A 20561-nucleotide genomic window follows, 5' to 3' on the forward strand; every position below is an offset into this window, starting at 1 on the left:
AATTATCCGTGTTATCGTTTTACCCGCTCGGGACGAGCGAGAACTAAGCTTGGGGATGCCGATACGTCTCCAACGTATCGATAATTTCTTGTGTTCCATGCCACATTATTGATGTTATCTACATGTTATATGCACACTTTATGTCATATTCGTGCATTTTCTGGAACTAACCTATTAACAAGATGCCGAAGTGCCGGTTCCTCGTTTTCTGCTGTTTTTGGTTTCAGAAATCCTAGTAACGAAATATTCTCGGAATCGGACGAAATCAACGCCCGGGTTCCTATTTTACCCGGAAGCATCCGGAACACACGAGAACCGCCGGAGAAGGGGCAGGGCCACCACACCACACCCGGCGCGGCCAAGGGGGCGCGCCGCCCTAGGGTGTGGGCCCCCGGAAGCCCTCCTGCGCCGCCTCTCCGCCTATATAAAGCCCCCGACCTAAAAACCTCGGGGCGTTCGACGAAAACCACAAAAACCTTCCGGAGCCGCCGCCATCGCGAAGCCAAGATCCGGGGGACAGGAGTCTCGTTCCGGCACCTCGCCGGAGCGGGGAAGTGCCCCGGAAGGCTTCTCCATCGACACCGCTGCCATCTCCACCGCCATCTTCATCACCGCTGCTTGCTCCCATGAGGAGGGAGTAGTTCTCCATCGAGGCTCGGGGCCGTACCGGTAGCTATGTGGTTCATCTCTCTCTCCTATGTGCTTCAATACAATAATCTCATGAGCTGCCTTACATGATTGAGATTCATATGATGATGCTTGTAATCTAGATGTCATTATGCTAGTCAAGTGAGTTTTACTTATGTGATCTCCGGAGACTCCTTGTCCCACGTGTGTAAAGGTGAGAGTGTGTGCACCGTGTGGGTCTCTTAGGCCATATTTCACAGAATACTTATTCACTGTTGAATGGCGTAGTGAAGTGCTTATTTATATCTCTTTATGATTGCAACATGTTTTGTATCACAATTTATCTATGTGCTACTCTAGTGATTTGTTATTAAAGTAGTCTATTCCTCCTGCATGTGTGCAAAGGTGACAGTGCGTGCACCGTGTTAGTACTTGGTTTATGCTATGATCATGATCTCTTGTAGATTGCGAAGTTAACTATTGCTATGATAATATTGATGTGATCTATTCCTCCTACATATGCATGAAGGTGACGAGTGTGCATGCTATGCTAGTACTTGGTTTAGTCTCGTTGATCTATCTTACACTAAAGGTTACTAAAATATGAGCATTATTGTGGAGCTTGTTAACTCCGGCATTGAGGGTTCGTGTAATCCTACGCAATGTGTTCATCATCCAACAAAAGTGTAGAGTATGCATTTATCTATTCCGTTATGTGATCAATGTTGAGAGTGTCCACTAGTGAAAGTGTAATCCCTAGGCCTTGTTCCTAAATACTGCTGAGTTACTACTGCTTGTTTCATTGTTTCATTGTGTTACTACTGTCTGCGATACTACCACCATCAACTACACGCCGACAAGCTATTTTCTCGGCACCGTTGCTACTGCTCATACTTATTTATACCACTCGTATTTCACTATCTCTTCGCCGAACTAGTGCACCTATTAGGTGTGTTGGGGACACAAGAGACTTCTTGCTTTGTGGTTGCGGGGTTGCATGAGAGGGATATCTTTGACCTCTTCCTCCCTGAGTTCGATAAACCTTGGGTGATCCACTTAAGGGAAAACTTGCTGCTGTTCTACAAACATCTGCTCTTGGAGGCCCAACACTGTCTACAGGAAAGGAGGGGGAACGTAGACATCAGCAGCCCACGGGTTTCATCGACAGCGCCCACCCCGACCATGTGTGCCTGCTCTCGCGCTCGTTATACGAGCTCAAGCAGGCCCCACGCGCCTGGTACCAGCGCATCGCAGCGTTTCTTCACCAACTCGGCTTCCGCTCCACCCGCTCCGATGCCTCGCTGTTTGTGTACAACAATGGTGCCACCACCGCGTACCTGCTGCTCTATGTCGATGACATCATCTTGACGGCCAGCTCCACGGACCTCCTGCGACAGATCACCGAGCGTCTTCGCGTTGAGTTTGCCCTCAAGGACTTGGGGCCCCTGCACTACTTCCTCGGCATCGAGGTCGTACGTCGCACCGACGGCTTCTTCCTTCATCAGCGCAAGTACGCCCACGAGCTCCTGGACCGCGCCGGTATGCTTAATTGCAAACCTGCGGCCACGCCTGTCGACACGAAGTCCAAGCTCTCCGCCACGGATGGTTCGTTGGCCACGGATGCGTCACTTTATCGCTCCATCGTCGGTGCCTCGCGAGTACCTCACCTTGACCCGCCCCGAGCTGCGGTATGTCTGTCCAACGGGTGTGCCTTCACATGCATGCTCCGCGGGATCCTCATTGGGCTGCGGTCAAGCGGATCCTCCGCTACATTCGTGGCACCATGGACTTCGGCCTCTCCCTCCACGCCTCCACCGCCACGGACATCGTCGCCTACTCGGACGCCGATTGGGCGAGGCTGCCCCGACACGCGTCGCTCCACGTCCGGCTACTGCGTCTACTTCGGACCTTCGCTCATCTCCCGGTCGTCTAAGCGACAACCCACGGTCTCTCGCTCCGGCGGCCGAAGCGGAGTACCGGGCTGTTGCTAACGCGGTTGTCGAGGTCTCTTGGCTGCGGCAACTCCTCGTTGAGCTCTCATGTCCTGTTGCCAAAGCCACCGTGGTCTATTGCGACAATGTCTCCGCCGTCTACCTCTCCGCCAACCCGGTCCGCCATCGCCGCACCAAGCATATTGAGCTGGACATCCACTTTGTTCGGGAACAGGTGGCCCTTGGACACATTCGAGTACTTCATGTGCCCACCTCCCAACAATTTGCGGATATCATGACCAAGGGTCTCCCTACGGCATCATTTGAGGAGTTCCGGTCCAGTCTATGCGTACGGCCAGACGACGCTTCGACTGCGGGGGGGGGGTTGAGATACATATCCTTGTATATCCGGATGTGTATCTTCTGTAGTTATCTATAGCGATACATATCTTTGTATTGATTATTGGGCCCGCCTCCTTCCTTGTATAGTCGAGGACGTGGCCTATATATGTAACGCCATATGCACCCAATCAATACATGTGAGTTGCATCCCTTTCTACAGTCAGGAAGCCGCTGCTTTAAGCTCGTTTTGCTATCTAGTACCTTCCTCTCGATCTAATTAATGATCGACAGCTTGAATGTGGAAGGTTAATTAAGAACGCTCATGTGATCGTGTAGAACATGATAATCGAGAATAAATGCGCTGCTCTAGTGTGTGGACTGTTGCCGCATATAGTTGCGGCCTTACAGAGCCGGCGGTGAAGATGCTGTTATGCAGACATGCTAATGCATGATGCATGGCAGCATGCATTCTCTGCTCTGCATGGCGTGCATGGGACAAAGTCACGAGGCCAGGGGCTTGGTTTGGCCGGGAGCCTGCCATGGAGGCAGCAGCTGATGCCGTGGCGTTGCATTGGCGTCTTCTCAGCCGTAGCGTATGGTCGTAGGGACGATGACATGGACTAGTGCTGATATGCATGACAGCATGAAGGTAGAGCTATGTGTGTGTGGCTAACTAGTAACTAGTAATCAGTACTGTACGGAGCAGCGCAGAAGGAAAATCTGAGCATACGGGTGACTGGCTGATGAATCAATTGGTGGCCGTGACATTTTTTGCAGGAAGGGCAGAGCACAGCGTGACGGCTCGACGAAAACTCGGTGCGAGGATAATTCTGCCATTTGCCATCAAGAAATATGAAAGCCCAGCCCAACACTGTCGAATCGCGCAACCACTCCCACCACATGGGCTGGTCCATATAAACATGGGCCGGTCCACATAATGGGTAGGATATACACATCCTATGCAACAATCGTTTCAGTGTTCTCAAAAAAAAAAACAATCGTTTCAGTGCAACCGGTGCATCCCTAGACGAGGAGCGCTTGCGCGAATCAGGCACCAGCAGCCCAACTAGAGCGGTCGCGGGCACCGCCCTCACTCACCAGACACCGGCCCCTGCCTCTTTGTGTCGGCATGTCGCACGGCTAGCCGCCCACCAGCCATCGCCCCTTGCGCCGCTCGCCGCTCTGCGCAGGGTCGAGCCCCGGAGCATGTAATCCCCAACATATTTCTCATTTCCCACGAATTTGAGCTGGATAGGGGCAGCATGCCCACAATTTGTAGCATGTTGCCCTCTTGTAGACTGTCTGCTCAATTGTACTTCTATTTTTTAAATCTCCTCAAGTTAGGGACCAAACCAATTTAAGGTTAGATGGTTAGGGGGTGGTTGTACCCCCAGCCTACCAGAGTTTAAACTCCAGGTTTGATATATGCGTGTCTCATAAAGGTGAAATTTTCATTCAGTGGGAGGCGACGTTCTCGTCGACAACGAGGCGTCTGTGGTGACTTCGTCAATTTCAAGATCCAATCAACTAGCTCAGTCTTCTAGAGGTGCTCATAGGGATAGGATGTGGGTGTGTGCGTTCATATGAGTGAGTGTATGCATGTGTATGTGAGCGGTAACGCTGCATTTAGTCTTCTGGTTAATGGATATTGATTTATCAGAAGGGCGTGATAATTTTAGATGGGGTTTACAGCCGGATCGGTACTTAGACTTAATAAGTGAATCGATTGAGTAAATCACATGCTACTGTTTCTCCATACGGCGGAGCACAAATACGCCATGTCTACTAGGTGTGCATTGCTGTGCAAGCCTTCGAAAACTGTAGCACGAAATTGATTCAACTGATGCGGCTGGCCTTTGATGTTGATACATTGGTGCTTCATGGCATTAGCTTTGTTAGATGGTTGATACATATGAACGTAGTGAAATCCATGGACTGTAACTCGGTGTAATAAACTGTGGAACAATGCAATAATATAATAAGGGTTCAGATGCCGAGATTTTTTCCTCTTTTTGGAAAAGGTGTGACCTCACCATGTTTAAGCATAGGGTGAAGAAGGTTTATGTTCTAGTTATAGTAGGAGTAATAATATAGATTAGTAACATTTACATGTTACTATTCTATTATGGTAAAGCCTTCGAAAAAGAATACACGTTGCAACCAAATTTGACTCAATGAGTACGCAGCATGCGTGAATACAATGAGAAAAATGTAGCCAGAAGACTAGATGTTGGTTGCATAAGAAAGGTAGCAGGTGGTGTTTACAAGTTTCAGTTAGTCAGAATACTGGTATTTGACACCAATTGGAGAAACGCAAAAACAAAACCGAATCACCATAAAAATCAATAGTGCGCATCCAGGGAATCGAACCCTGGTCAGTACCGTGGGAGGGTACTATGATACCACTACACCAGATGCTCTTGATGGCAAAACTACCATTAGAATCCTACAACTATAATGATCGTAGACCTGAGCTCACTACTAATGTCTGCATGTGTTGTAGCGCCGATGTAGCCGTGCGATTGGGCTAGAAATTCAACTATGCACCGATTTTTTTTTCGCATTAGTCCGTGGAGATCCTCATCAGGAGCCAACTAGCTTGGCTGGAGTGACGTATGATGTGGATGTGTTTTAGGTTTGCACTTGTTGATGCCTGATGGAGATGCGGTACTGATAGACAAGCTAGAGGGGATGTGTATGGTGCTCTTAGCTTTCTGCGGTGAGTCGACACCTCGATGGAGTCATGGAGCAAATGGGATCCAAATATTAGGCAGTTGTTTCTCGAAGAAAGAACATGTTAGGCCAGGAGGATATATCCACCAGCTGATGAAAGCAGTGCACAGGGTGTCAGGGTGCAAACAAAGTCCCATGTCAACACTCGTTTTGTTTTTAAGAAAGAGGTCTTCAGTGTTCCCGTTTCCAATTCTGGAAACTATATACTGTAGTACTAACAACTAGCAACGTAATAGAGATTCATCATTCCTGTACTACTCCTATAACAAATAAGCTAGCAAAAATAGAGTTGGAAATAAGAGTAGTTGAGGTGTTGCAGCAACTTCGGGATGTTCAATATCGAAGGAGCAATGCACCAGGAAGGCTACACAATTAGAACGTGGCCCGGCTTTCACGGAGAGAATCAAAACTCAACCAATACATTCGTTGCACGTCAGCCATAAAACTCCCCGTAAACCAAATCATCCGTGGGTCTAGGATTATTGATATCGAAGCAGCAAAACACAAGGGCTCAGTATTATTTCATGTCGACAATGTTAATAATTAAGACAATTATGCTGGGGCTTCTGTGACTCGTCTTGCCTCAGCGTGCAGTACTGGTGCACTTTAGTTCCTAAGGTTTATTCCACTTCTCACCCCCACACACATACGCACACCTCGATCCCAGAAGAAAACCCGTCTCAGTCGCGTGAGAGCAATTCCAATAGTATAGCCAACTGTTGGCTATAACAAGATGTCATATCATTTGTAGTCATCATATAGCTAACATGTACAATAGTTGGCTATAAGAATATAGTACTTTACTAATATATGGACCACCTTTCACTCTCACAAGGCTTGTCAGGAGCACGTGCAAGAGCTGGCTATTGCATAGTAGCCTACCTCCCTTCTCTCTCCTCTTCTCTCTCCTCCAACTCATCTAAAATATATTATTTAATGTCTTATAGTCAGCTGACTGGACTCTATTGTATTTGCTCTGATAAGCGTGTCGTGCTGCTATCGGCCAATTGTCTCCGCGCGACGATGCTCGCCATTGACGACACAAGCCGATAGCTCATCCAACTGGGCGCACACTCAGCTCCGGCCTATGTACTTCAGCTTAAGTGGAGTGTCTCGAAGCATTATGAAATAAAACAAAAAGGAAACTACAAAACCTCAGCTCAAGCGCTGACGTTTCGACGTCTCATTCTTGCAGGTGGGACACAGACGTGATCGTCAATCATATATGTAGCTCTATTTGGTGTTTGGTGATTAGGTATATAGCTTGACACAGCATGACGCCAAACGACTGATCAGTCTATGTATGTGCTTCGACTTTATGGGGATGGGATGTGCTTCGTCCACGTTCAATGGACTTAGGTTAGTTTTTCTCTTTGAAACGGATGGACTTAGGTTAGTCGTAGTACTGAATAAGTGCCTCTTGGATTCAAAGGATTTTGGTAGAAAATTTGGACTTGAAAATTTTAGAAAATTTGTTGTGCGAGTTGTTCAATTTTGTGGACTGAATTATATAAGAACACACTGATTTACGGGCTCTTTTGATTCATAGGATTTGTATAAAAATTATGTAGAATTTGGATCTTGTGAAAAAAGTCTACATATGTTGTTTGATTCATAGGAACATATTATATAGGAGTCTTGTTGTGTAAATCCTTGAAAAAACATTAGACCATATCTCATGGAAAAATTCTTTACTACAATCAAACACATTTCACGTTTTTAAGTGGGCATGATATTTTAATTCTATGCTTTTCCTATTTATGTGTTTTCATATCTATGAATCAAATGAGCCCTAAGGCTTTTGCGTTACATTATGTTGTAAACTTTCCATTCAATTAACGTAGAAATATTTCTTTGTTTTTTGCCGGTGCAACCAAATATATTTTGGCAATATAATCCTACAGAAAGCATTTGGGCATGATATTGTAATCTTGCATTTCTCCCAACAGATGTGTTTTTAGAATCCAGCGACTAAGTGAAACGCTATTTTCTATTTACTTTATATAAATGCTAGTTGCTATCCAGGGTTGCGCTTCTAGTTCTATGATACATGTGGTACTCTCTCCGTTCCATAATTCTTGTCGCAAAATTTGGATGTATCTAGACACATTTTTTGATAGATACATCTGAATCTACGACAAGAATTATGGATCAGATGGACTAGCTTTTTTACTCTCTATTTATTACTGGAGATTTTTAAGCTACACCATCTTATCTCTTGTGTGGTAAGATCAATTATGAATCGCAATCATCCAATCTAAAGGTTAAACAGAAAATAATGTTTGCACCTACAAAATTATATGAGATTAATCTGAGTTAACGGAGTTCTAAATTATGTGCAGGTTGAGCTATCAATTTCAGAAAGGGAGGGGGGGAGACCCCAGCCTCTCCATCGACCGATGCACATGACCTTTTATTTATTTATTTATTTATTGGAGAGTCAGTTCACAAGAGACTATAAATTTTAATACAAAATATTTTGCTATGATGAATTAATAATTCATTTAGAGAAAACCAATATGCCATCTAAGAAACATATATGATATGAAGACATTTTTGTGGTTCTCTTTCTATGAGTTTAGCAAAAGGTTTTTCAATTCAAAGGGAAGTACGAGGCATGAGCAATAATATCCATTAATTGGATCATTGTGAATTAATTACTTCATCAGTACCAATTTATTAGGATATTAAGCATTTTGAGAAAGAAAAACTTAGATTATTAATTTGATCAACAAAATGTGAAACATATAACATATACCTCATACATTGTTGATCAAATTAATGGTTATAGTATTTTCTCGAAATGAATAGCACCCTAATAAATTGGTATGGAGGAGGGTAATATCCATGACTCCATATTAAAGTGGGAATGTCTTAAGATATCTACGGTGGTCTTTTTCTTACAAGTTACGGTTTCGTCACGTTTGGTCAGGTCGTGAATTTTGACAGTGACTCCTTGCAGAGAAGCAGTTCCTACTTAAAATTTATATTATCATTAGTATAGGTGATTGTGATGCGTGACATGGCACGATGCATTTGTCAAAGGAGGCCAATTAACTAGAAATGGTTCATCGTTTCATCCGCTTAACTAATTCCAGGCAAACATAGTACGGAGCAAGTAGTACTAGAGATTTTCTTATGGGAAATGAGTTTGACAGCTTTAGCTTTTCATTGTGCGTTTTATCTCAATAAAAAAATTGTGCTTTCGAGCTTGGTTTTACGGTGCTAGTCTCCAACTTGAAGTCATATTTTTTTTAGAACGTTTTCTCGGTGCTAGACACTCAGGGTTGCTCCACTTACTGAACAAATACGATGATGTGAACGGGTGAGCTGATTCGTTAGCTGAAATATAGTGATGTCTGAGCAAGCCGCGGGTTGGGGATCATCTAAGGGTCTAAACTCAAAAAAAAGCTTAAACAAAGAAAGGTAATCAACTAGTACTAGGCAATCAGATAAGGACTAAGTGTGACTCCATTGTGGATCCAACTAGGAAGCATGCTCCCACACACTACTCGAGAGCAAATAATATGCACCATGAGCCAATAATGGTAGCAACAGTTTTTTCCTTGTTTATTGTGGGGGAGCATCTACTTACTCACTATACTTTTGTTCACAAGAGACACCTTCCAGTTTCTATGTCCAAATTAAGAGCTTACATAAGGAAAAGAAGTCACATAATTTCTTAGGAACCCAAAGCAATGGTTTATCTATTAAGTAGCAATCACAGCAATACAACACCAGTGCATGACGTTTGTTGACGAAGTTCGATCGAGACCTGCATTCACCGTTGCTCAGGTGCTTCTCCCCTCTACATCGACATAATGCATCCAACAAGGAGACTCAATAAGGCTATGATAGTCTCCGAACAACTCCCATGGCTGGTCTAGCCCTGCCACAGGTCGCAAGGTCATCACTCTTGTGATCTCATGTTTGTGCATTTCCATATTATAGCTTGCATGTACATGTATTCATCTCAAGCATCTGACCGTCCGTTTGAGGCTAGACTTAAGTGTGGCCATTTTGATGGAAGTTTTTGCACCAACAAACTCTTAGTTGGACTAACATTTTCTGTTATAAACCAAGGGATTTTCAAGCATGGGCTAGACTTAAAGAGCATCTCCAGCCGGTCCCCAAAGCGACCCTCAAACGGCGCTGGATCGAGCGTTTGGGGGACGCGTTTTCTTCGTGCCACGTTTGGGGGACGTCGTTCCCCAGCCGCGTCCCCCAAATGCGGTCCCCAAACTTGTTCTTACATTAAAATACTCTTTTTTGCATTTTCATTTCAATAAAGAGGAGGAATATTACACAAACTAATACATAATTGGGAACATGGTTTTACACAAACTAATACATAGTTTTGATCATGGTTTTCACAAACTAATACATAGTTAAATATTGCAAAATGAGGAAACATAACTATAGTTGGTCTCGCAGATTTCGTATGTTCGCTGCCAAGAAAGAACACTCTTAGGCACTCTCAGTCATCCAAACTGGAAAATCCAGCTGGTAATGATAACCATGCTGGTCCTTTGCAGGGAAAACATACAGAAACCTCCGTGACCATTTTCGTTGCGAAGAAAGAACACTCGGCGTGTTCAATCGTCCTCCTCCTCTTCGTCGTCGCCGTGGTAGTGCCGGCGGTAGGACATGTCGTCGAACACCTTCACGCTCATCTTCTCGTTGCCTTGGTAGGAGAATGTGAGCACGCAGCCGGCTTGGAGGTCGTGGAAGTGGGCGAACTTCTTCCAGCCGGTGTGGAGGTATATCTTGCCGCGTCCGTCAAAGAGCACGTCCACCAGCCACCGGTAGAAGCCGCAGCCAGCCTCCGGCATATAGCTGCAGCGCCGACGGCTCATTGCCGACGACGAACTCGGCGAACTTGTCCGACAGCCTCTGGATGCCGAGTGGGTCGCCATTGAGGACGACGATGAACTTGAACTCCTACTACCCCTCGAAAGACGACGACGTCGCAGGCGATGGCGAGTGCAGGCCTTGCTGCTCCAGCACGACCGCGATCGCGGCCATGACCACGGCCGCGACCTCGGCCTCGGCCTCTACCAACCATGGAATGGCACTCGACTCTTGAGATGGTGGCGGCTAGGGTTGGGGAGAGAGGCGCTAGGATTTGTGTGTGAGGGACGATGCGAGAGCGCCCCTCTTTATAGGCTGGAGGGAGGCGAGGGAGCGGTGGCGCTCATTAACGCCGACACGGAGATCTAGGCGTGATGAGACGCGTCGCTGCGCTTCTTCGGAAACTGCACCGTAGCTGCACGTCAATAACTTCCATCGCGAGGTAGGTGACGGTTAGGTTAAACTTGAATGTGCCGATGACGCGTCGGGCCTGTCACTTCCCGCCTCGCTTCTCACTGTGTCCGGCGTGCCCAGAGCATCCCCTTTGGACCGGGGACGGGCTCGGGGCGCCGGACACCGTATTGGGCCGCGTCGGACGGAAGGAGGCTTTGGTACGTACGGCTGGGAACAAAAAATTGTTTGGCGCGCCTCAAATACCTTTAGGGGTTGCTTTGGGGGTCGTTTTGGGGACGCGGCTGAAGATGCTCTAATTGTGACCATTTTGATGGAAGTTTGCACCAACAAACTCTTAGTTGGATTAACATTTTCTGTCATAAGCCAAAGGAGTTTCACGCATGGGCTAGACTTGGGTGCGGCCATTTTGATGAAAGTTTGCACCAACAAACTCCTAGTTGAACTAACATTTTCTGTTATAAACCAAAGGAGTTTCACAGTTGGAGCCCATGCAACCACCCGGAATCTGTTGGCACTAGCTATGTATTTGTTCAATGCCAAATTTAACTGCTGGGCGTCCCCCGGGGGATCTGATTCCCCAGCCCCCGGGTCCCCAGCCGTCGGATCAATCATCTGGACGGTCAGATCTACATGTAGCAAAAAACCACCTCCCGGCAGCAAAAAATCAACCCCGGCAGCAACTTCATGTAGCAAAAAACGGTTCGCTCATGAAATAAAAGAAAAAGTCTGAACTCGCCGGAGTCTCGCCGGAGACCTCGCCGGAGATCCCGTAGCAAAATAAAAAAGCTATTGTAGCAAAAATGAATATCATCGAAAACGTCGACGAGGAACTCGTCGGAGAACTCACCGGAGACCCCAGTAGCAAATACATTTTGCAATTGTAGCAATACCGTAAAAATGTTGTAGCAAAAATATTATTCCTAGGTTGCAAATCCGCATAACGGAGACCTCGTCGGAGATATCAACGGAGACCTCGCCGGAAATCTTGTAGCAAAATATTTATCCCTTTTTAGCAACATTGCAGAATAGTTGTAGCAAAAAAAAAAAGTCTACCATCTCCGATCCCGGCTGGTAGCAACGTCAAACAGCATCAATAGCATACTCGACTATGGAGGGTTGCAAAATTGGCCAGCATTTGCAGCATCGCTGCTCGTGATTGTGTATGACTTGGTGGCAAGCATCCTATCGAAGATCATCCCAGCTCTGCCGCCATGGTAGCACCTGTGGTAGCCTTTTGCAGCCTCCCTGCCGAGCAAGCTCACGGAGGCTGGGGCGAAGAGGCAAGGTTCCCTTGGGGCTCGGCGGAGGACGGCGACGTTGAGGCGCGGCGGAGGCCTACGGGGTTGGATGTGTGGCGGAGGGGATCCATGGTACGCGGTGGCGGCATCCTTGCTGCGCTCGCCGGCGGCCGAGATGGCGGCGGGGAGCCTTGGCGCCGGAATGGGAGCCTGAGATTCGGCGGCAGGGTCGTGGTAGCGCCGGCGGCAGGGTCGTGGTAGCGCCGGCGGCAGGGTCGTGGTAGCGCCCGGTGGCCGACGAGATCGAGGGCATTCAGCCGTAGGGAGGTGCGGGGCGACACGGAAGAGAAACAGCAGGCAGTGGTCCACGACCGTGCTGCTACTCCCGGACGGTAGCCGGAGCTCGGCCTCGCCGCGTGGCAGCGGGAGCCTATGGTAGCGCGGCGGCGAGATCTCGAGCGTGCGGCCAAGGTATCCATGGGGACCGGCGATGGGGTGTGCGGTGGTTGGGCGACGGCGATGGGGAGAGGCACCGGTGTCCGGCGCAAGCGCTGCGCCTCCGGCGAGGTCGCCCATGGAGTTGGGGGTTGGGGCAGCGTTGCTCTGTCTCGCGTGCAGAAAGGTAGGCTCATGGGGAAGAAAGGAGATCGACGGGAAGCGATAAGGTGGGGCCCATAGGACACGCGTCCTGCGCTGCGTGCGGGGGATGGGAGGACGCGATCCCCCGGGGGAATCAAATCGTTTTCCTACTTATATACATATAATTGATATATGGTTCGAACTCATTTATGCAGTGATCAGACGTACAGTTTAGTTTGTAGAAAATAGGAGACACTAGAGCTCAGACGACTAAGAATTAACTTACTTCTTAGTCGGGTATGATTATGCTCCGCGTAAAGAATTTTACTCCCTCTTTCACAGTTTATTAAGCGTGCGCGTACATCTAGATCGTAAATTTGATCAAGTTAGCAGTAATTATTTATAAAAATTATATCATTAGAAAGTTTAGATGTTATATTTTCTAATAATATAATTTTTACATTAAATGATTTAAATTATATAGGTTAATTCGGCGACCTAAGGATACGGGAAAGACTAGTAAACTGAGACCGAGGGAGTATTAGCCTCCTGAAGAATTACCGTGTATCGTGTGAGAAAAATAAATATCTGTTGAAGCTGGATGCAACCCATGTGCGATCTGAGACCGGCACAATCACGATGATGCAAATCTGCCGGCTGCGGACATGACTGGGTTATAACTCAATTCTCAGCCCATTAAAGAGTTAGCAAAACCATCTCAAAAAAAAAAAGAGCAAACCCTTAGCTGATTAGCCTTTTATTTTTGTGGGAAGTCGCTTAGTTTCTTAAAGGAGAGGGAAAGCATCAAATCTATTACTGCTGTCCGTTTCATGAAAGTTGTCTGAGATTTATTAAATTTTAGATGTATCTAAATGCTATTTAGTGTCTAAATATATTTAAATTTTGATAAATATTAGAGAACCTCGTGGAACGGAGGGAGTATCTTTTTTATGTGGGAAGTTGCTTAGCTTCTTAAAGGAGAGGGAATGCGGCAAATTTATTATCTTGTGAACGTGAATGCACCAAATTTGGTGTGCTTCTTTATAAAGCTAGATCAGATTGAATATAACTACAGGGCAAAACCGAGTTGCATAGTCGTCCAATTTAACTTATTTCAAATAATGTACAGCACTATGTATCATGCATAGAATTAGACCTACTATATGAGCCCGCGACACATACCTAGATGGACCATGGGCCTGTTTATACATTTGCCCATGCCATTGGTTGTTGCTAATTGATGTCTCGTCACAATTAACTGTACTTGCTTGATTGAGATCACTACAGTTTGTTCCCTAATCAATGTCACGCCATACACGTCTGAATCCAATCCATGGGTTTGTTTAAGGGAAGCGCTGCCGTGTGTCTGTCGATACGCGCAACTACTAGTTGCATTTCAGCTAGTACTACTTTGCTTAATATATGGACAGCGCGGATTGTGATGTGTAGGCAGTAGGCACATCCATATCCTCCTACGTACAAAGGCAGAAGAAGCACTCAATCGACTCACCGCATTTCTCGTCAGAAGGCATTTAGAATGCAGGGAACTATGGATAGTACATGATATGTACTGCATGTACCGACCATCTAAACTACTCCATGCAGTAATCAAATCGCAGCCGCCATGGCTGTTGAAAAGGGTTCAATTAAATCCTTCAAACCATTGTTCATTTTTTAACTACTCCCTCGGTACCATAATTCTCGTACTCGTGGATTTAGCTTAAATTTAAACTACAATCACAATATAATTATGGAACCGAGGGATTAAGCCCTACATTTGCATGTGTGGATCTGATTTGCAAAGCAAATTGTAATTAAACGAGCGATGTCGCCGATTTCTTTCGAAACCATTTTTTGTAAACAGCGTAGCAGTAGCAATTAAAAACATGTCAAAATCAAACTGCATGCGGCGACAATGTCCTTTTAGGACGCATCGAGGGATAGAAACAAACATGTCATCGGCTTATCACTTGTATACCTCGCTTCTGTTTCATCATTTCGTCTTTCCAACGGCTTCCATCTTCTTACGGTGTGTCTAGGTTCAGTGAACCAGTCCGAGTTTCAATCAACGCACTCAGGTAAAGACGTAAAGTACACATCGGTTAGCTAAGATTAGACCGCACAGTGTTCTAACCCTTTTCTGCATGCGAGCCCAATTCCGATCGCACGGCTAACCCAAAACGGAAACTGTCCAGATTCATGCCTACTGTAACTCCTTGCTTCTGTTCCTGGGGAGGGCTTCTAACGGGATGTTCAAAATTTCCATGGCTAAGCTGCACGTAATAAACTGCGCTGTTCTATTGATGCAAGCAAGCGACAGATTAATATATTTCTAGTAACTTTTTTGCAGGTTGCGCCACGTTATAAACCCCTCCACACCCCGTCCCCTCAAGTAGTCTCCCACGCCTGTTTCACACATCCTCTCCTACACGAGCTAGACCCAAAGGAAGAAAGCTCGACGACGATATAGAGGAGACGAGAACATAGAAACTTTCTCTTGGATTCTTGAGATTTGTTACATTTGAGGTCGAGCCATATATATCAAGCGTTAGAGAACGCATAGTTTGTTGGATTCTTCAGGTGTGTACGTACTAAGAGATGCAGGGGGCTACGATGGCTAGGAGATCGTTCTCTAGGCTCGCCGCGGCGGTCAGGGCGCCGGTGGACGTGCCGAGAATGCCGGCCTTCGACCACGTGCCGCTGCCCTACGACGGACCGAGCGCCGTCGAGATCGCACGCAAGCGCGCCGAGTTCCTCAGCCCGTCCCTGTTTCATTTCTACTCCAACCCCGTCAGTGTTATTCTTTCTCGATCTCTCAGTCGGAAGAACCATTATCTGAAAAAAAAAAGGTAAATCAGTTGGAGCTCTGCTGAAACGATTAATTGGTTTCCTTGCAGCTGAACATTGTGGAGGGGAAGAAGCAGTACCTGTACGACGAGCACGGGCGGCGCTTCCTGGACGCGTTCGCCGGCATCGCCACGGTGTGCTGCGGCCACAGCCACCCGGACATCATCGACGCGATCACCGCGCAGGCCAGGCGCCTGCAGCACTCCACCGTGCTTTACCTCAACCATGCCATCGCCGACTTCGCCGAGGCGCTCGCCTCCAAGATGCCTGGCGATCTCAAGGCACGCACATGCCAAATTAAACAGCTGCACGAAACATTTGCTCGTTCATTGCCTGACGGAGTGTAGTATAAAATCATATAGGTTGTCTTCTTCACCAACTCCGGCACGGAGGCGAACGAGCTCGCGATCATGATGGCGCGGCTGTACACTGGCTCCCACGACATCATATCTCTCAGGAACTCCTACCACGGCAACGCCTCGGGCACCATGGGCGCCACCGCGCAGAAGAACTGGAAGTTCAATGTTGTTCAGGTATGATCAAGAGAATCGCGCGCCGGAAGCGCCGCGCGACGACAGTAGATCACTGACGAGTGATACAAGTTCGTCACCGGAACTCTGAACCTTTTCTTTGATCGTCTGATTTGCATTTCTGAAGAGTGGGGTGCACCATGCCGTGAACCCGGACCCCTACAGAGGCGCCTTCGGCTCCGACGCCGAGAAGTACGCGCGAGACGTGAAGGAGATCATCGAGTTCGGCACCACTGGCCACGTTGCTGGCTTCATATCCGAAGCTATCCAGGTACGACGTACTTCTTCTCGGATCCATCGCTGTCCTTACCAAAGCAGAGCTTTTCTCTCAGTCAGAACTCATGATAGTAATGCACAAGTGGAGATGACGCGAGCAGACCTTGAAGCTTTCTTTTTCGCGGGTCCTAATCGCAGGGCGTTGGTGGGATCGTCGAGGTGGCGCCAGGCTACCTGCCACTCGCCTACGACACGGTGAGGAAGGCCGGCGGCCTCTGCATCGCCGACGAGGTTCAGGCAGGCTTCGCGCGCGTCGGCAGCCACTTCTGGGGGTTCGAGACCCACGGCGTGATCCCCGACATCGTAACCATGGCAAAGGTGCACAAAACAACGACGAGCGCTTTGTCACTTCTCTTCCTTCTTTACTTCCTTTTCTAACCACTCGTCTGCAACTGGCGACGCAGGGCATCGGCAACGGCATCCCTCTGGGCGCCGTGGTGACGACGCCGGAGATCGCGCAGGTCCTGACACGGCGCTGCTACTTCAACACCTTCGGAGGAAACCCGCTCTGCACCGCCGGCGGGCTCGCCGTCCTCAAGGTGCTCGAGAAGGAGAGGCTCCAGGAGAACGCCTTCATCGTCGGCTCCTACCTCAAAGACCGCCTCCGCGGTCTCCAGGAGAAGCACGACAGTATGTGCATGCATCTGATCTTCACCACCTGGCTCTCAGAAGATTTAACTTTCGAAAGATTCCAACAGACTTCATTTTTTTTTGCTCTTGCAGTCATTGGTGATGTGAGGGGAACAGGCTTCATGCTTGGCGTCGAGCTTGTGACCGATCGGCAGCTCAAGACTCCGGCGAAAGACGAGATTTGCCATGCCATGGAGCACATGAAAGGTACTAGCACGAATTCTTTTGCTTCGACCTGTTGCAAAAGCTTGCTGTTCTGATTTCTTACCATGTATTTGAGTGAGCAGATATGGGCGTTCTGGTCGGGAAAGGGGGATTTTACGGGAATGTTTTCAGGATCACTCCCCCTCTGTGCTTCACCAAGGAAGATGCTGGTACGATGTTTCACTCAGTTCGATTCCTATGCTGCATGATATTTGGGCACGTGTTGCACACGAAACTAAAACGTTCTGTTTGGTGATGAATGCAGATTTCTTCGTCGATGTCATGGACATTGCGCTATCAAAACTCTGAGCTGCTGAACCAGAACTTGCCATGTGGGGGTGGTACTGTATATAGGGATAGGGGTCTTTGCCCATGTCTGAGCAACTGAACTTCACCTGAATTCGACTGAAGCAACCGCAGTTTACTTCAGATTACCCTTTGAAAACCTATATTGTGTAATGGTACAATAGCTACCGGGCCGGGGTCCCTTTTGGTCAGAGGTCAGGTATGAACACTTGAAAGAGACGTGTCCGAAATCTGATGCAAACTTGTATGCATTCAGATGTCCCAAAGTGATATCTGTTCTTGCCTTTGAAACTGCGGATATCCCAAAGTGATCCACATCCACTCAGTTCATAATGAATCCCAACTGAATTGAAATGTTATATGTGAACAAAGTATTGTTATAAATAAATAACATATATCCAGAGGGATGCCGTTATTTATTGTTCTAAATAAATAACGTTTGGATGGATAATGAGATGCTAAAAAATAAATAACATATATCCAAAGTTTTTCCAAGATTTTACTCATGAATACTTAAAATGGGCATACATGTATGAATCTCATCATTCGATGGGTAATGAGATACTAAAAACAAATAATATATATTCAAAAAAATTCCAAGATTTTACTAATGTATACTCAAAATGGGCATACATGTATGAACAGAAAAATATAAATCTAAATAAGAATATTAGGTTCAAAAGAATATAGTGAAAAATGATGGGACAAACACCACATCATTCCCAACTTATTCTTCTCCATTGTTCTCATCATCTTTTTATACATTATCACCGAAATAGATCATTTTCATCAATTGTGACATTGTACATATAGGACAGAACACTCTAAAAAATGGCTTGTGCGGTGCAATAAAATATCGGGATAGCAATGAGAAGAAATATGTCTTCCCATGGCTACCCAAAAATGAATAATATATCTGTTTTGAATAAAATTACATAATTTGTTATCTTCTTTATATGTAAAAATCTGTATAGTAACCATGGGAGCGGTAACATGTAAATCGGATTAAGCACAATGTTCCCTCAACACAAAAAAAATCTTTCCCCTGGAATATCATATGATTGTGAACAATGCACACTTATAAACTAGACATAATAAGAGCACACTTACAATCGACGAGAATAGTGTGATAGGACAAAGTTGTTATTTGAAAAATCTAGTTTAAAAAACCAGTCCCTTCGTCCCAACAAAAATGTCGCAGATTTGTCTAAATTTGCACGTATCTATGCACAATAGATATATCCAATTTTTTAGACAAATATACAACATCGTCCTTTCAGAGCAGAGGGAGTTGTATAAGCCGGCCTCAATATTATCCAACTTAGTTTGGGTTTTACAGTGTAGGTCTAACAATTTTTCTTTGAAGTACTAATTCCAACCAAATACTTGAACGAAAACCTTATTATCATATTATTATGTGGTTTTATATTATTGGCAAATGGAATTTGGATTAACATACACAATGTTTAACAATTATGTAGAGTAAAATAGGATTAACACAATTAAACATAAGCAAAAAGATAACATAATCAAGATACAAACACTGACAATAATACAATGCAATTCGGCTAGGGTATATCAATTAACACATCTAGATAAAAACCTTACGCGGCTTGTCTAGGGATATCAATATATCCTACATGCAGTCAACACATAACAATGCAAAAACGGCTAGGACATTCACTTAAGACATCAACCATTACTGGGAACACGCCACAAGGGTTACACCATGCACATTGGCGCAGCTAAAAGCATCGATATGGACGACTAGAGGAGGGGTGAATAGGCGACTAACAATTTTCTATTACCTTTTCCAATTTTGTGGCTTTGCAAGAACGTAAGTTAATTGGATCTGTAGTAAGGTAAACAACCTATATGACAAGTAATCACGAAGTAAATAAAACAAGATACAAGTAAGTAAAGAATAGAAATAACCGACGAGGATGCATTTCGGGTGTTCCTTCCTTTCAAGGGATGGAAAGTACACCTCGTTGGAGAGGTGTGGAGGCATAAAGCTACCAATGGTGCCACAAAGGCTCACCTTATTCTCCTTATGAACACAACACAAAGGTGAGCACATGATACACTAAGTCGCGGCCTTAAAGGCACGCTGACCAAACTCTTTATAAATAAGGTTAGGGCAATCTTCACAACTCAACTGGAGGGCCCCAACATAACCACAGAGTTTTAAACCATGATGACTGAGCTTCAATGACACTACCTCTTACGTCTAGGGCTCTAAAGAACCCAAGAGTAACAACAATACAACATCCACAATAGATTGCAAGGGGCAGCTTTGCTTTGGCGAAACCCTATGTCTAGTTGTTTTTCCACCAAATCCCAAGAAATCAAGGACTTTAAACGGCTATGGTGGGAGATCTTTGGAGAAGAGGACTCACTTTATATTGGGGCTCCCTTCTAACCGCTGCGTGCAGAAACGAGACGACCGGTAGTACCGGCAGGCGGGGCGGTACTACTGCCCACCATGTACTGCAGCCGCCCAATCATGAGGCAATGGTACATGGAGTGGTACTACCACCTTATTGCTGGCCTACTAGGCTACTACCGCTCAAGATCTAGGAGGTAACATGGGTTAGGAAACCCGGTCCGGTAGTAGCCCAGTACTAGGGGCGATAGTACCGACCTCCAACCTGGTACTATCGGATCTAGAACAAAACCCTCCACCGCTAGCCCTATGAGGGGGCAATACTACCGGGGGTTGCCCTACTACTTCCGGTCCTAGGAGTTTGCAACATGTTGATAAGGAGATGAAACTCCTTAAACCAATGGGAAGGCTTTGAGGTGCAATTTGGGTTTGTGTATGAGAAGTTGAAGCTGAATCCACCCATACTTTTCCTAAAGGGGACCCCCTCTTGATAGTATGCCTTTGTATGACTCAAACAAAACAAAAAAAGATGGCGAACCATCTCTGCTATTATCCTTTTCGAGGGGCCTCGAACTGCCTTGTGCCATCAAAGAATTCAACATATATAGCATATGCACACCATTATTCAAGTAATTACGTTGCCTTCTACACCAAATCCACTTAGGAA

The 20561-nt window shown here is 46.1% G+C and overlaps 1 protein-coding gene and 1 non-coding gene across 2 annotated transcripts; one reads left to right on the plus strand and one right to left on the minus strand.

Moving 5' to 3' along the window:
- Window positions 1-5249: 5249 nt before the first annotated feature.
- On the minus strand, window positions 5250-5320 carry TRNAG-CCC. The gene has a single exon. It is a non-coding gene; the product is annotated as a tRNA-Gly (tRNA).
- A 10056-nt stretch (window positions 5321-15376) lies between these two features.
- Window positions 15377-17744, plus strand: LOC124698211 (alanine--glyoxylate aminotransferase 2 homolog 3, mitochondrial-like). Its single transcript, XM_047230722.1, has 9 exons — window positions 15377-15505; window positions 15613-15843; window positions 15925-16095; window positions 16220-16363; window positions 16507-16686; window positions 16773-16998; window positions 17092-17205; window positions 17286-17372; window positions 17468-17744. Exons 1-9 carry the CDS (start codon window positions 15392-15394, stop codon window positions 17509-17511), a joined length of 1311 nt encoding a protein of 436 aa, XP_047086678.1. The 5' UTR covers window positions 15377-15391; the 3' UTR covers window positions 17512-17744.
- Window positions 17745-20561: the final 2817 nt, after the last annotated feature.

This window comes from Lolium rigidum, chromosome 3 (assembly GCF_022539505.1).
Source record: "Lolium rigidum isolate FL_2022 chromosome 3, APGP_CSIRO_Lrig_0.1, whole genome shotgun sequence".
NCBI classification, from domain to species: Eukaryota; Viridiplantae; Streptophyta; class Magnoliopsida; order Poales; family Poaceae; genus Lolium; species Lolium rigidum.

Coding starts and splice junctions, on each gene's coding strand:
- LOC124698211 (XM_047230722.1), top strand. CDS start 15,392: ATGCCGGCCTTCGACCACGTGCCGCTGCCCTACGACGGACCGAGCGCC. Junction 16,364..16,506: donor TCATATCCGAAGCTATCCAG/GTACGACGTACT, acceptor TCCTAATCGCAG/GGCGTTGGTGGGATCGTCGA. Junction 17,373..17,467: donor CTTCACCAAGGAAGATGCTG/GTACGATGTTTC, acceptor TGATGAATGCAG/ATTTCTTCGTCGATGTCATG.